At 41.6% G+C, this 17,144-nt stretch overlaps 2 protein-coding genes across 2 annotated transcripts; both read left to right on the forward strand.

Moving 5' to 3' along the window:
* The first annotated feature begins 601 nt into the window (after positions 1-601).
* Positions 602-4,826, forward strand: LOC311507756 (mpv17-like protein). The gene is made up of 4 exons (XM_084572240.1): positions 602-1,325; positions 2,176-2,246; positions 2,495-2,524; positions 2,871-4,826. Exons 1-4 carry the CDS (start codon positions 1,031-1,033, stop codon positions 3,102-3,104), a joined length of 630 nt encoding a protein of 209 aa, XP_084428366.1. The 5' UTR covers positions 602-1,030; the 3' UTR covers positions 3,105-4,826.
* Positions 4,827-6,523: 1,697 nt separating this feature from the next.
* Positions 6,524-17,124, forward strand: bmerb1 (bMERB domain containing 1; the record flags this gene model as incomplete). Its single annotated transcript, XM_084555181.1, has 6 exons — positions 6,524-6,611; positions 10,059-10,179; positions 11,917-11,990; positions 13,446-13,560; positions 15,346-15,428; positions 15,552-17,124. The coding sequence occupies 6 exons, from the start codon at positions 6,524-6,526 to the stop codon at positions 15,668-15,670; spliced, it is 600 nt and encodes a 199-aa protein (XP_084411307.1). The 3' UTR covers positions 15,671-17,124.
* Positions 17,125-17,144: the final 20 nt, after the last annotated feature.

Genomic DNA, 17,144 nt, shown 5'->3' on the forward strand with positions numbered 1-17,144 from the left:
GGTTACAGTTACCTGGCCTGTAATTCAAGTTTTACAGAAAAGGATGTTCATTAGTTTCAGTTTGTATGTATCACAGTGCATTCAAGGCTTTACTATCCAACAGACTGACTATTCAGGCATTCACTGTATTTCTTAATGTTATTACTTAATCAAAACATTAGGTACACCAGTGTAAAGGAATGTCAGTCTGGCACAAAATCCCCCTTTTCAGTAAACTTTCTGTTGAAACAGTGTTAGAAAGGTGATAATTTAACTGAATCATTTTGGAGGATATAGATGGTGGCGCTATTAAACCGGATTGAATTAAAGATGTTTCTGTTATTTAACCTAGACCACTGATTAAAATGGGGTTGTCAAAATGATAGAAACGCTCCGTAAAACAAAATACAATTCAATAGCACTACAAACCACAGCCTCCTAAACAGTTAAATCAACAGCTCTTTCAGTTATTTCATAGAAATGCTGATAAAACCTTCATGGAGATTTTTCAGGTAGATTGACAGCAGAACTGTTACATTAGGATGTATTTGTTTTAACGAGTGTCCCTTACGAGCTGTCAAGTGACTGTAGACCCTTTATACTAGCTGCTTTAACAGCTGACACAGTGAGCCGCCATGACAGCTGAAGTATTTCAGTGAAGCTCCGCCCACTCAACGCTCCACTGTTTTTTGACGTAAAAGGGGGCGTAACAAAGGTACGTAGACGATGGACCGCCGGCCGGTGGCTGACTCTCTGACAGTCCCGTGCCGGGTGACAGAAGGTGCTAGCTGGTGTTTGACAAGCAAGTATCCTACTTTAAAACGCCCAATTACACGGGGAACTCATACACTTTCATGATTTATAAGTTTTATCCATCGAAAATCGGACGGAAATATAGAGCATTTTTTGTGATGCTGGGTTCTTCAGATAGAGAGGGCGCTCGTGAAACCGTGGCAAAATTTAGGTAGCTAATTCATACCTTTAGTTAGAACCTGGTTAAACACGTTTCTGATAAATTTGATAACGCAGACTGAAAGCAGCAACTAAAATAATGTTTTTGCGACACGTCCGCCGGTTTCCGTGGGTCACCAACGTTACTCTGTATGGCTGCCTGTTCGCCGGAGGGGACTTCGTCCACCAGTGGTTCTCGCGGAGGGAGAAAATGGACTGGAGGCACACGCGCAACGTCGCAGTGGTCGCGTTCAGTTTCCATGGCAACTTCAACTTCTTTTGGATGCGTTTCCTGGAGCGCAGATTTCCCGGGAACTCCGCCAGGATGGTGATGAAGAAGCTCTTCCTGGACCAGACGACGGCAGCGCCCCTGGCTACCAGCGTCTTTTACACAGGTCGGTATCGCCGAAGGCTTCCCGGGCAGTGAATGGTTAACCCTAAAGCAGCTCATATCTGTCAATCTGTAACTTGACCCAAGTTCTTGGTGTTCTCATCTTGTGGTGTAAAGATCAGCCGCCGTTCATTGTCCAGTGACACAAACCTTGACTAACAGAGGTCACCTGAAAGACACCAAGGAGTAGGCAATTGCAATAGCGTTTCTATTACTGGAAGCTGAAAGTGAAACTGCAGGAGTACATAATTGTTTGTTTTTCTTTAGGGTTAGCTACCATAAGTTTTGCAGAAGCTGAAAGTACAAAACCCATTGAATGCAGTTGAAAACTACTGCCTTGTATGGGAATTAAGTTGAGTCCTGGTAGGAAATAAGTAGTGATCTAAACAACAATGTTTAGACAACAATTTTCAAATCTGAACACATTACTTCCCTCGTTGAAGATTATACAGACCATAGTAAGGTTTTTAACTGCAGTGTTTGGTTGTAGCAGGTAGAGTGAACCTATTGTGGGCTTAACCATTCATACAAAAATAGATCGGGTTGTATGTGAAGAATCTCCATTAACATGGCCTGTTAATTTAATTGCATCCGGTGGTGTCCTATTTTTTCAATTGGTGAACCCACCAGTGGCCAGAAACTCCTAATTTAAAGTGTGAAACCTTTTGGAGATAAATGTAAGACTGTGTTGCAAGTCTTGAGTCTGTCCATTACTTAAGCAATTAGAACTGGTTAATTGTGTGATATGGTCTGAGGTATGGGAACACTGTTTCAGTTATGAACATTTGTATTGTATGTTGTTGCTGGTATCTGTCTGTAGACTTTGTATCATTCAAACCATATGTGTCATGCAGGTGTCAGTTTCTTGGAGGGTAAAGAGGACATCTTGGAAGACTGGAGGGAAAAATTCCTGAACACATATAAGGTGGGTCGAAGCAGAAACATGAAGCTTTTGCTTGCTAGCATCTTTAAGTGCTGGCAGAGAAGCTGTAGAGTGCACTCCAGTATTCAGAATTGATCCCAGTGTATTTTGAAAACTGATACAAACTGCACATCAACAGTATATACAAATAGTTGATTTGTTGTGTATTATTTGGTTTTTAGGAGAGCTCTATTGAGCTCTGAAGTTGAAAGATAAAAAAATTGAATTCTTTCTTTTTGTCTCTCTGTCAGACGGGGCTCATGTTCTGGCCATTCATGCAGGTAAATATTCACAGCTTGTGTGCATGGATGTTCATGTGTGGAGAAGAGAACCGAAGCTCAAGGTCCTCAGTGGTTCAGAACTTTCGGACACATTTCACGATTTTAAGATTCAGGCTCAGATTAAACCTCATTCTTGATTCTCGTGACCATTGTTACATTTCTGTTCATTTAATAACGGGTGTCTCTTTTTCTGCCACAATATGATGAATTTTGAAACCTAAACATAAAGAACTAAAGAACACCGACTGGACTATTTATTAGCATTTGAGAAAATAGTAATTTTATTTTTTCCACAATAAACTACCCTAATAATGTAATATACCTGACATAAGTCTCTGTTTTTCAGTTTCTGAACTTTGCCTTGGTGCCTCTGTACGTGCGGACTACCTTCACTGGCTGCTGTGCCTTTGTCTGGGCAATCTTCCTGTGCTTCTCACGTCAGAGTGGCGACGGCACAGCTAGTGCTGCTCTGGCATGGATGTTCCCCCCCAAAGAGAATGAAACAGAATCCACAATAGCAGACTCTAAGGACGAGGTTGGTGCTCCTAAAGATGGAACAGAAGCACCTAGATCCACATAACAGCACAAAACTTGAATGGTTGTGAGAGGTACAACTGGTCTAGAGGACAACAGTCCTGACTAACTCAATGGCTAACGTTGCACTAACATTGCAGAGGTCAAAGGTCAGACTGTAAATGTTTGTCCTCATGAGGCTACATGTGATTTGAGGAACAGCCTCCAGCACATTGAATGTGTATGTGGTACATTTTTATGTTATATCAATATTTATGCAGCATAGTGGAAAAATATCATACAGTCCTACCGTTCCATACCACGCTGAACTATTGCCATAATTATTATTTTTTTTGATAAATGCAGCCTTGTGTTCTCACACTTACAACAAATGTTCTAATTCAGCTGATAGTATGAAGAAAATAGTTATGAAGACTTTGTGGAAGTTGTGATGATGACGACGAGAAGATTTATAATGGAATAGAAAGCTCTAATCGTTTCCACCACGTGGAATGGCAGCTAAATTATTAAAAACTTTTAATTTTGTACAATTTGGGAACACTTCTAAAAATGTAAATATGGCTTTTGTGTCTCTACTAGCACAAGTTTTAGGCTGTTGTCTGAGACTGTAATGGAGTGCCTCATCTCTATATGCTTTCGTTCCAGTTTACACTCTGGTACGTGCAGTGCCAAATACAGAAGCACACAGATAATAATGTCATATTATAACATACCTGTGAATTATTTATGTGTAAGATCCATAATATGCTGAGTAAACGGTACTGTACTGTAGAAAAACGCTAAAATAGACCTGAAATTACATTTTTTTGATTTTAAGATCTAAATATTGCAGTAATAAGAAAGTAGTTACAATAACTTTGATTTTGTCCACTAATAATTTATGAGGTTAGTCTCAGATATCCATTTACTTGAATGTTGAAATGCTGCCTGCTTGTTTTTGTTATATACGTAAATGTTGTTCTGTGTTGCGTGCTTTCTGTTGTCTCTGTTTTCACTGTATCATGTTCCAATGTTACTTTGCAGGTGTTCTTGCTTGCAATGATTTTAAAATCTGACATCAGGTGCCTCAGTCAAGCAGTTTTCTACAAAGGTCAATATTGCAGCTAAATACAAGTGCCATTTGTTATACAGAGAATTTAAGGAAAGATTAAGGCCAAACATCCCCCTTCTGCCTCAGACAATTAATAAACAAAATTTTGATTTCACATGTGTTTGCATGTGTTAAGAAATTATTTGAAAGGAATTTAAAGAGGTTTTAATTAAATGATCTAAAATATAGTTTTTGAAGTAATATATCCTTGTGTGTGATGCTGGGTGATTATAATATTTGATGTGTCCCATTGAACTTTAAATCTAATCTTTTAAGCTATTAATGAAATACTAATATATTAAACAGTGTTTGAATTGGGGTGTAGAAAAACAATTTAATAGCTGTTTGTCCCTATCGTCTTTTACATTGCATCCTTAGATATAATAATTTAATATTAGTGTTGTAAGTGTTTGCTCCTGACTGATGATTCCAGATTATTTGATTATTTTGTTTCGTTTTGCACTAACTGCATCAGACATAAATAATATTGATTGTTGAATAAATGGAAAACATCTCATTGACTTTATTGTGTAATGTTTCCTGCAGAAGCACGCATATATTACAAGAACACAAGATAAATATGTTACCACTGAGCTGGAGTAATACAACAGACCAAGAGTTGATTTTAAATATGTAGTGGATTTTTTCACTACTTCGAATAAAAAGATCTCAAAACAAAGGTTTTGTCTTTGTGAGTTTTATTGCAGAAACCGTTCATGAAGGGGGAAGAAACATCTGTGAAAAACTCCGCAGATTCTCTCCCCAGTTTTAGTTTTGCAGACGGTTTTTATCTTTGAAACAAGGCGTTGTACAAGTACATTCTGCTCATTGGTTCTTGTTCCTCTCGTAGGAGGTTTTGTCTCTATCAGTTTTCTCAACAACCGTGGGACCTTGAGAAGGTTCTCACAGAAACGGCTGAGCAGGTGCAGATATGTTTTGGTACGTGTGAGCAAAAACAAGACAGTCAGTGCTTAAGGAATTTTCCACTACGGGAGTGAATGGGGCATCGAAACACAGCTTCTAAATAACACACTATCTGCTAAAAAACACGTTCATTTCATCAATATTTTGTTATGTTAGTCAGTACTCAGAAAATTTCCACTACAATTATCACATTAGGTTAACTGGTGAGTGTGGATGGTTGTCTGTCTCTCTGCATTAGCCCCGCGATGGACTGGCGACATGTCCAAGGTGTGCTCATAGGTGTACCCGTTGTGTGCTCTGGGTTGTGCTCAAACAGAAAGCTTCACCCCAGTATGAATTAGTTATCACTGAGTGGCAGCTCCGGCTCTGTCTCCATCATTTGTGGAACCATATTGAACACAGCGTGTACTTTGAAAGAGCTGCAGCTATGCCCCCTCTCAGGCTTCAAAGACAAAGCTTTAGGTTCCTGTTAATAAAGTTGTTTCTACATTTGTAAGAGACTGCTTTGAGAGACATTTGCGTTACATTTTGCTGCATTCATTTTACCAACTGCCTTTAAAAGCTGTCCAGGTGCTGCTGCAGAGAAGTATCCCCACAGCATGATGCTGCTACCACCATGCTCCACGATGGGAATGGTGTTGTTGTCGATGTCCAAACAGCTACATTTTCGCATCTCCCACATGCCTTCAGGCAAACATCTAGTCCACATTAGTCCAGATAGTCTAGAGTTTACCACTCTCCCAAACTGATTAGCCAGTGACTAGATCTTCCAGACACAAGTGTCTTTATGCCACTTGAGATACATTCGCTCAGGTGATCTTTATTTCACCAACCGTGAAACGAGTAGCCGCCAATTAGTTGGACCTCTGTTGAATTAGTAACTTAAGATAAGATAAGACAGTCCTTTACTTATCTCACAATGGGTACATTTGCAGTGTTGCAGCAGCAGAGTCCAAAGGACAGTGCACACAAGAGATAAAACAGTAAAACACCAAATAAATCACTTATTTTATAATTATATCATTTCAATTAATTCACATTACTTTGTAGAACACTTTCACAATTCAATTTATAAAAACAATAAAAGGGTGAAACATCCACCATTCATGCAGACAGAGCTTCGACTAAGATTAAATTGTAAGACAGGCCAACAATCCGAACTTTGATGCATCTGTGCGCATATTGTTTTATTTTTAACCTCGTCTCGTTGCCAGTGGGTGTCTCCCAAATCCTCACCTCCCATCCCGCACTGCGCATGCTCCCCGCATCCTCTCTCCATCCACACGTCGAGGGACTTGAAAGCTTGAATAAAGATGCTCAGCGTCTCGGGTCGCTGGCGCCTCGTCACCGGGTGAAGCAGAGTCATCTGGAGGGTCGTAGCCACACGCGGGAAACAGATTTTTTAGCACATTTCGTCTCGCGGTTCCGGCCTCTCGCGGCACTTCACCGACATGGAACTGAAGAAATCTATTTCGGACACCGAGCGCGCGCTCAGGAGCTACGGCGCCGTGTCGGAAACGGCGTGGACAACGGACAAAGGTGAGCATCATGCATCTAAATGTGAAGCCACCCCCCATCCCCTCTACCCCCCCAGAAATAACCGGTTATCTTGTCAGTTTCTTCAGCGTGATGTTTCACTCTGAGAAACCCCAGTCAGCAGTCAGCGGTGAAATGGTTAATCCGTGACTCACAAAAGGTTTGGGACGTATCAATAGCGCTGCCTTGGAGCTAAAAGGCCGATTACTTCCCCTACATGCACACCATATTGCCTTCTGCGGCTTGTGGGGGAATTTGAGCCAACAAATATCCCGCAAGCATTTTCAAACTTGTGGCGATTTGAGTCAGCCTGATAAGCATGCAGCAGCAACACCATCAGTTTTGTAATCATTCATCTGGACTAATCAATATAAATGTATTTATCAGAGTTAAGGGAATATTAAGTGTTTTTTTGTGGGGACAGTTCTCCCATTTTACTGATTATCAGTGTGGATAAGTTTGCATTTTGCCAGTTGGACTCATTAGTGTGTTTCTGCACAGTAACAGCTTTAATTGACTGAAAAAAACAACAGCTCACTAGCACAGATTCACTTAAACACAATACTGAAAGCAGCAAAGGAACATTAATGTTTCGCTTATTTTAACCTTGCATTCATGCTATTTCTTACACTTATGGCTGCGCTTACTAATATTATTTTCACAGAAAACTGTATCATTTGGTCAATAATCCCAAATGCATGTTACAATCTCCCAGAGCCCCATGCTATGTTTTCAAATGTCTTTTTTTTTTTTTATCCAAGTAGTTGAAAATGTATTCGAATGATATAAGAATAAATTAAAAAAAGGAAAACTACAAATCTAAAGGAATCTGCTAACAGAACAGTACAATGCTTGTTTGGCATGATTGCTTGATACATAACAATAACTGCCAATTTTCTGCCGCTGGTCAAATAGGATCCATGTGATCATGAAGCTCATTTTGGTTATTTTGCACTGTTCTTGAGTCCCAAGTGATGAAGAGCGACGAGTGACGCATGTGTTGACAGAGGCAACAAACAGATAACAGATGTGATTTCAAATGTGTCCCCCTCCGCTCCTCTGTGGACAACTCATCACCGGGGGGGAGCAGGGTGCGAAGAAACTTCCAGATTAAGTCTTAGAAGAAGACATTAAATGCAGTGGATATTTTTAGACACTGATCCAGTCATTTCTCTCTCTCTGTCTCTGTCTCTCTCTGTCTCCCTGAAAACAAGGTAGAGGAGAGGTAAGGCAGAGCCATCTCCCTGCAGGTTCACAAGCATTTCTTTTTATAACAAATCCGAATGAAAGTGTTTGCCTTGCACTTTCTATTTTATGCTCAGCATCTGTTTTTTTCCTGTGTGTGTGTGTGTGTGGGGGGGGGGGGGGGTCCGGTGACAGCAGCAGTGTGTATATAGTGTGTCTGCAGGATGTGTCAGGGCTGTCTGCATTGGATGTCAATCAGATGCTGATATGATCCCTATTGTCGAATGGCTGCTGCACCACACACGATTCACACTCGCCAGGCTCTTTAACCCCCATTAAGTCGTGTCCAATTTGCTTTAATAAAACAGGGCTAATTCAAGCTAATTATATGCGCGAGAAGGCTGGTTCACACCTGGTGGCAATATGAAGAGCAGTGTTGGCCTTAGACTTTACAGTTAGCCTCACCTGTCCCTTGTGAACAAGCCACTTTTAATTAGCAAGAATCTCAGCTCCTTATTCCTTGCAATATTTTTAATGCTGAGTACGTGTGAGCGGCTTGCTGAGATGAGAGTGAGCTGTTAAGACATTATTGAGCTGGCACTTTGCCACTTTTAATGGTCCAGTTGGGACTTAATGCAGCTTGGTGTCGTTGATGATGACCAAGTGGCTGTGAGGGTGAGAGAGTGTGCAAAGAAAAACAGGAAACAGAAGAAAAAAATAAAAAATCAGCATCGTGCCACAGTTCTACGGTACAAACTTTGATTTAGCATATATTGTCAGCATGTACATAACGGGTGATGAGTCAACATCAGCGACTCACAAACAAACTGGGCCCTCCTGTGCAGACGTCTGTCTGCTGTGGTGAGTCAGCTCTGTCCTCAGCGAGCACGCATGAAAAGTACCACAAACGCAGACTGCAGTTTGTATTGCTGCAGGAGGATGAAGAGCCGAAACCAGCCAGCTTCCGATGTAAACAAAAAACACTGGGTAAAAGTCATGTGTCACATTTGACAGCTCAGGATTGAAGATGCAAAATAACCAGGTGGAATTATACACACCTATAACTATTTTAATGTCCACAGGGATTGATGAGATTTAAATACAAAGATAAAGTACTCTTTATTTGATTTGTGTTTATAGTCTCCTCTGGAGCTACAATGCTTATTAAATGTCTTTGGTTTCGGACCCTGGAAAACAAAATATTCTGTTCTGTTCTGCTCAGAACTGTTGGTGATTCAGGCCAGCAGGGACACCAGCTGAAGTTTGAGGGGCAATTTGGCATTACACTGAAGTATGAGTAAAGTTTCATTACACGGAAAAGCTTTTTAAAAAGCAGCAGAGATGTTTTTAGCTCCGAATTTGAGTCGTAGCTCTCCAATAAAGCCAGGGTCCTACATTTCCCATACTGCAACTTAACAGCATTTCTTCATTAGACTCCTATTTATTTATCAGGTTAATCTTTTAAAAGTCCAGGACATCAGTGTTCAAAACACTTAATCAGGATCCATTCTGTAGTCCGTATGCTGATAAGGTCGGGCTGTCTTTCTGGTGCAGCAGGTGCAACAACATTTGCAGCGGTCAGTGCATTGATCAGTGCAATGAGTGGTTGGTCAGAGCAGTAAGTGTTTAGTGGCTGCAGTGTCTCTGCATGTTATTGGATGATATGGATTGTTGGTCCAGCGCAGGAGGGAAAAAACTCAATCAGCCAGGAGCCACAGCTGGTCACTGATCAATGTTGGTATTAAGGTATTTTCTCCTCTTGTGCTAAGTCAACAACTGTACAGTCTGAAAAACGGTCTGTCTGCTGTTCTTCAAACTTAAAATCTCTCTCCCAGTTGTACAAGTTATTTTTTTTTTCTAAATATCACCCTCTTGGCTGTTGTGAGATGACACGTCACACGGAGACGGGGTGAGAAGTGCGTTTGCCAGAGAGATGACACTATGAGAAAGTTTTCAAATATCAAAAGATGGAAAAGTTGGAGTGAGAACTCCAACATGAAATCAAATGACAACATATGTAGATGTCAAATTAGATGCTGGCCAACTTGAATTTGTAGTTTGCAATTACTGACGTGGTTAAGGGTTGATGTCATTTTAACCAGAAAATATGCTTCAAACTCTGAGCCAATGTCCAATGTAACAGACATGTCTACAGCAGCAGTAGGAAGTTAGATGTATATTTCTCCTTTCTTTTAGGTCTCCTGTTTTGTTTTTTTAATTTTTCTTTTCTTTTTCTGTTATTTCCTCCTTCCTCCTGCCTCTCAGGTCACTCAGACGTGTCCATGGCCGAGAGCACTATGTCGCCAGAGGAGATCGAGGTGGAGATGACACGTATCCAGCGCCTGCGTGAGGTCCTGGTGCGCAGAGAGTCCGAGCTGCGCTTCATGTGAGTGTCAGTTTCTGTGTTTTTGTAACACCGAACGTAATCGAGCGTGACAACGGCCTGATCGATGCGTGTGTCATAAAAATTCCCGTTGCTGTCCTTGAGCAGATAAAGAGACGTACCTTGTCGTCGCTGACACAGTTAGCGCGGGTTATTTCCTCGAGATGGCTGTTTGAAAACTGTTCAGTACTGAGAGAAGCGGCGCATTTGTCCATTGATTATTCAGGGGATGTACATGCCAATAGCAGCTGAATGAGTCACTCATGATAAACTCATTGGCTCCTCATCAACATTAGCTTCAAGGATTACAGATCATTACTTGTGATGTGACACTCTGTTTATTTCCTCTGTCTAAACCCTGAAAAGCGTTGTGTCTGTGCTTTTTGTGCAGCATGACAACAATAAATTCATCAAACACAGGATTCAATACTCTTGTAGTAGATTTTGCAAAATAACAATTCGATGCAGTAATTCAAGACAAACTAGGGCTGCAGAGTTAATCATTCATTATTTATTCATAAATTAGATCTGATACATTTTTAAAACTGAATTGATAACAGAAATACACAATTTGTTTTCTGTGATGAAATATTCAATTTGACAGTGTATGACATCTGCAGCGGGACGGTTGACTTGTCCGACGAGGCTGATCCACATCTAAAAGAGCTCTCTCAGCTGACGGCGTTAGTAGTTCGCTTGAAAGGCTTCATTAGGCCGCCACGCTGCTTATTGCTTACGTCTCTGTTGTCAGGCTGGAGTCTGCACATAAACACGTGCTCGTGCGCACTCATAGACACGCACAAACTAGCAGATGGAGTGTCAGAGTGCAGAAGCTGCAGGAGAGGGAGAAAGTCCGGGTAGGGGTCTTGAGGGAGGAGAAGGAAAAAGGAGGGAGGTGTAAAACAGAGCAACAGGAATAAATGCGGAGGGAGGATGAGGATGAGGAGGAGGTGGAGGACTGAGGCGGTGGATGAGTCATCGGACTGATATACAGTATCACAAGGAGAATTAAATCTATGGTAGCTGTCACTGCTCCTCAGAGAGAGAGAGAGAGAGAGAGAGAGGTGGGGATTTAGGGGAGAAGTGATGAAAATGTTGAGGCCCCCCAAGGGTGAGACGTCAGGGCTGCAGGAGTCTTGGATAGCGCTAAGCAGGATTTATTTATTTATTTTTGCACGTTTTCCATATGCACACACAAACTCGCACTCTGATGTGTGATGGTGACGTGAGGCTGTGAAATCTTAGTGACAAGTATATGAGGCGAGTTCAGCAGCATCTGACAAAATGTGATAAATTAGAGATTAATGCTAAAACAAGCTGTCAATAAATCAATCAACTCGAATGGGCATTTTTTCAGAATAAAACCCAACATTCAGGCTACTTCGCTGCTCTCCTCTGTTTGATATGTGTTTAAACTGAATCAGTTCGGTTTTGGATTGTTGTCTGGATAGAGAGATTTTAAACTATTGTTTCGAAAGACCTGGAAATAAGCGTTGCTTTTTTGGGGGGGGGATTGAAACAGAAAATTATTATTGCCTGAAAATGACATACTTCGCCGGATAAAGAAAAGTGCTGCTTATGTGCCAGTGCGCTCTTCTTCCAGGATTCACCAAGACTGCCCAATGTCATTTCAATCAGATAAACATGTCCGAACTGGAAATGGAAGCAGCTAATAATACCAATTGTCCTCTAACCTGATGGAGGCCAGCGACTTACTGTTCTGTCTCCTCAATTTCCCAGGATGGACGACATTCAGCTCTGCAAAGACATCATGAGTCTGAAGCAGGAGCTCAGACAGATCGTGGCAGTACCAGGTACCATTCACACACATTCATAAGCATCAAAAAGAGCTGTAAGCGTTTCGGGAAATAACTCAAGATTGATCGCATTGCTAGCAAAACTGTCCAATTTCCCTGTTTGGACTCAACTAAAAATAAAAAATGCTTCTGTTTGTAGCCCAACGGAGTCCCATAAGCTCTGCAAGCATCACAGGGATTTATAGGAAGTGTTGTTACGCTAAACTACACAGGATGGATCATAAGACTCAGGGTCATGGTGGATTTATGAAGGAGACATGATCATACACACACAAACACACATCCATCACAACGGTTGAAGGCAATATGAGCTGAGGGATGCTTTCCAGGCAAAGTGTGCAGATGAATTTTTACTCCCTGGATGTTATTTATTTATTTATTTTTTATTTGTGGCGCAGACTACAGAATCGAATGTTGGTTTTTTAACCCCACAGTGACGTCCATTGTCACCTGTCATCTGAAAAGCAGTTGGAGCGGTTCACTGACATCAGCGGCGTCTCAAATAGTAACACATACATGAAGCTATGCATGGAGACAACCTGGCAACACGCCTCCTCAAAAGGGCGTATGTACATCATGCGTCAGTGTGTGGGTGCTGGGAGGGGCCGGTGTCGTGTTCAAGGACACACACACGTGGCAAGACGGTGATATTTATTTTTTTTAACCACTTGAAAACCCTGCATTGAACACGGGGAAATCCAATGATAAAATCCAATATAGGAGCGTTGTAAAATTTGTTGTGAGGTTTTTAATAACGCTGCGAGCAAAGCCTAGGATTTGCCTTTGTGGCATACTTTGGTATACTCAGGACGTATTTTCGTTGTCAAGAAAATATTGAGGTCATAAACCCCTGGATAAACCAAAACAGACAGCTGACAGACTTTCCTCTGACATTGCGTCTGAGCCGTGCACCCCTCAGGTTGTCCTGCTCCCCAGGGGGATACTCTCTGTAGCTACGCTGCCCCACTTTGTTTCTGGAGAAAGAGCTGATGTTTGCAGTCATTTTTTTTTTACCAGCAGAGCCAGACAACCTGCCTCTGCAGCTGGGTGCATATGCACCCGATCTGGTCTGATTTTGTTGTGTGTTCTTTTCTGTGCTTTCGAGCGTGAAGGTTAGGCAAGTGTGACGAGCGAGGCAAAATGGATGTAGCAAGTGCACATTTCCAGAGAAAATCAAAGCTCTAGCATTGAATCATTTACATAATTAGGTTAGTTCCTTTTTTTATATATATATATATAAATTATACATGAGGTGAAAATTAAGTTTGGGATGTGACCCAGTGGTGAGGAGACTGCCGTCTTTGCTACAAGGTTAGATCTAAGCAGTCTGGTATCTGCTTTGATATTTCATGTAATGAATTACTCATCTTAAGTCAGCCTGTCCATACAACCATCCTTTTATTTTTATGACCCTGCTGCCGTTCTTTTATTTCCTGCCTTCCTTTTTGCCAGAGAAAGAAAAAACTAAGAAGCAAAAGCAGCGGGAAGAGGAACTGATCCTGAAGATCCATAAACTGGTGCAGAAGAGGGATTTCCTGGTTGACGACGCCGAGGTGGAGAGATTAAGGTACAGCCCTCCTACGTACTGAGTGCAGTTAATATCCGGGATGACGTCTCCGGGAGCTGGATGTGTGTTTGTTTACTTGAACACTGCTGGGTCGAAATGCAGTTTATTTGGTCTGATGCACGTGGGACGATGGAAAAACAGTGGGAAGGAGGCTCATTAGAGTGAATGTGTAAAGCAAGTGTGAGCATGACTGAAGGCGGTGGACGGACTCATTTTATCATCACAGCACAGCCTGCTGTGTGTGTGATGCTGACTGATGACTGGTTTGGCTTTGTCATCCCCCCCCCTTCTCTGCTCCGACAGATAACACACAGAGTGTGGCACAGAGATAACGGTCAGACAGACACGATAATGGTTTTAAATCACAACTTTCCGTGCGGCTGAAAAGACTCTTTATGCCACTACTGAGTTCCAACAGAAAAGTTATCAAATTTATCTTTAAAGAGCAAAGATAAATCCTTGATGATCTTTGAGAGGCCTAAAATAAAGATTACTGTGCAACTCTGTTTTCCATCCATAATGAGGGGGGTGCAGAAAAGAACACAGAGTAAGCTTCGTTCTGGGTTTGCACTTCGATTAGAAAAGATTAACTGGAAGTGAAGGACAATATTTAGTGAAGCAATCACTGGTGATTACACTCCCAACCACAAGAAGCGTCTTCATGGAGGGGGATGGACGGGGCCTCCCAGAGTAGATGCTGGTACGGGTAAGAGAGACTCCTCTGACAACGAGGAGGATGAAGAAGAGGAGAGTTAGATTAGATGGTCTGAAAAGGCAGGATGACAGCAGTGCAGTGATATTTAAAGAACCGTTTCAGATAGAACAACTGAACGAGTATAATGATGTTAAAATGGTGAATGAAGGGGTGCCCTGACAGCTCAGAGGATGTCCCACACACGAAGCTCCATTCCAGCTTCCACCTTTTGCTGTGCGTCGTCTCCTCTCTCTCACCCCATTGCTTCTTGTATGTCTCCACCTCTAAGGTAGAGAAGCTTAAAACAAAACAAACAAAACAGAGCAGCGGCAAAAGCACGTATTCATACGTATGGGAGTCAAAACTGAATGTGAGGGAACATCTCTTCCACTCGTAGTGTGGACATTTAAGAGAATACCAGAGAACCACAGAAAACACCACAAAACAGTGTGAGAGTAGGAAGTAGGAAGCTACCCCTAGTACAAACGTTTCATCTATAAAAGGCTTCCAGATCTTGTTAAATGTCTCCTCTTGTTTGTTTTTTTTCCCCAAAGAGAATTTAATCGTCTCTAATTCCAGTTATTTTTACCATCTCGTTCATTTGGTCAGAGTGTGTTGGTGCCATTTTCTGTCTCCAATTAATTGTGATGAATATTGGTGCTGGCAGGCAGGCCAAAGATACCATATCCTACTCTGCATCAGTTTCTCTAATATTTTAGAGTCTGTAACTCCCAGTTCGTTTTGTCCAAAGTTGTCTGAATCTTATTGATTGCGCAGCAAATGGAATATTCTTTAATAAGGTGACAGATGGATGTTTTAGGACACTGTCAAATCCGTTTTAAGCAGTAGTGATCCGAGGTTCTGGAGGGGCCCAAACATACATATGCTGTCCTCCCAGTCCAGACTCCCCCCAGAAATTCCTTGGTTCATCTGTCCTGAAGCTACGACCCTGCTATGATTTATTTTTTAGAAAAGCAGAGTCTCTGTGACCTGAAGCTATGATGAGACTGGACCCTTATGTGCAATCATTCCAAATTATAAACATTCATGAAGTTGCTTTGAAACTAAGATATGACTGTATCACACCTCAGGGAGCAAGAGGAGGACAAGGAGATGGCGGAGTTCCTCAGGCTGAAGCTGATGCCCCTGGAGCAGAAGCTCAAAGTCACACAAAGTGAGTGAGAGGTTAAAAATAACTCACAGTCAGAAAGAGACAGCAGTATTAGGCATGTCTACTTAAAAAAAAAGTGTGTATAAGGTGTGATGATCTCTCCTTTTCCTCTTTCTTTACGACAAGATCCTCCAAAGCCCAAGAGACAAATCCCGGAGCCGCCTCCCAACAAACCATCCATCACCAAGTCAGGAGTGGCCATCATCAAGGACTGCTGCGGAGCCACCCAGTGTGCTGTAATGTAACTGACCTCTTTATGGCCCCGACCCCAAGTCAGACCACACCCACATAACATACATCACCTCCTGTTACTCAGAGGACCACGGTTAGTCTCCTTGAAAGGGTTTGGGAATCAGATTTCACTGACTCCTGATCAATATTCAAGGACAGCTATGCTGTAAGTTTATGAGGTAAAGAGAAAGGAAGCTGTGAAGAGAACTGTAAATTAAATCAAATCTAATTAATATATAGTACGCTGATGTATTTATTCAATCTGATCAGATCATTCCATCATGTAACATTCCTTTAAGATGGCAGCATGGTCCATGATGATGCATCTGATTCAAGCTGAACTAAAAGCACAATGTCCCCGTCTAAAGGACAAGATTCTCTGCGTGACAGGAAAGAAAAAACGTTGTCGTCCCGTCATGTTTCTTAGATAAACTTTATTGATCCACAAGGGAAATTGCTTGGTCACAGTAGCTCAGTTGCACAGTGGCTTATTAATTCTTTCACTTTCAGGCGACCCACAGCTTTGTCATCCTTTTTTTGTTCCAAACTAAAATAAAGACAACACAAAGTGGCTGCCCCTGAAGTGACGAATGCAAAGTGGTATATACTGTAAATGCTGCAGAAGGTTGGCTGGCAGCGGATGCTTTTGTGCAAGAGTGGAGCAATATCCTCCAACTACAGTTTCATTTTGCTGTATTGAACAGTGAAAGCTTACAAATTAACCGACACACCTTAAAGTGGCATCCTTAAAGATTTAACTAAGTTACCAAATGACGTGACAAAATGGTCATTGGTTGAAATTTCTGTTTTTCAATTTCATGAAGGTCTCTGCATTTACAATATTTGGAACTGGGTGTCTGTGGAGATATCCCCTTGCAAAATCACAACTGACATAATCCTTTCATTTATTCTACAAATGCTTTCTACTTTAACAGTCCCTCCCGGTGACTGCTCTAATGTTCAGTTTATGTTGAAACAGCGTCAGAAAGGTGATGATTCAACTGGATGATGTAGTTTGTGGTGCTGTTAAACTGGATTGAATTAAAAATAAAGTGTTTCTGTTATTTAGCCTAGCACCCTGACTAAAAGGGGGTTGTCAAAATAATAGAAACAGCACAATACCATTAAATAGTACTACAAACCACATCCTCCAAAATGCAAACACAGATGAATCAACAGCTCTCTCCGTTATTTTAAACTAATTCTGAATACCACAGCCTGCGTGAAGATAAGATTCAGTGCAGGACTGTTGTATTAGGATGCATTCAGTCACTAGTGTACCTAATGAACTGGCAGATGAGTGAATCTTTTATGACAGGTCAGTTTGGATCGCCAGAAACTGAGACAGTCCCTGCAGTTACCACTAATCGCCATAGGTGTCGCCAAAGACAACAGATCTTTGAGCGATTTAAAGAATGAATTCTGACCAAATTCTGCAAACACTTCTACACAACTGCGTCATATTAGGCTGAGTGCCAAGTAGCAACT

This window comes from Chelon labrosus, assembly GCF_963514085.1.
Source record: "Chelon labrosus genome assembly, chromosome: 2".
Classification (NCBI taxonomy): Eukaryota; Metazoa; Chordata; class Actinopteri; order Mugiliformes; family Mugilidae; genus Chelon; species Chelon labrosus.

What these genes read in the sequence shown, in the direction of transcription:
- LOC311507756 (XM_084572240.1), top strand. Translation starts at nt 1,031, where the DNA reads ATGTTTTTGCGACACGTCCGCCGGTTTCCGTGGGTCACCAACGTTACT. An exon ending in AATTCCTGAACACATATAAG is followed by an intron (nt 2,247 to 2,494) that starts GTGGGTCGAAGC and finishes TCTCTCTGTCAG; the next exon opens with ACGGGGCTCATGTTCTGGCC. An exon ending in TGTTCTGGCCATTCATGCAG is followed by an intron (nt 2,525 to 2,870) that starts GTAAATATTCAC and finishes TCTGTTTTTCAG; the next exon opens with TTTCTGAACTTTGCCTTGGT.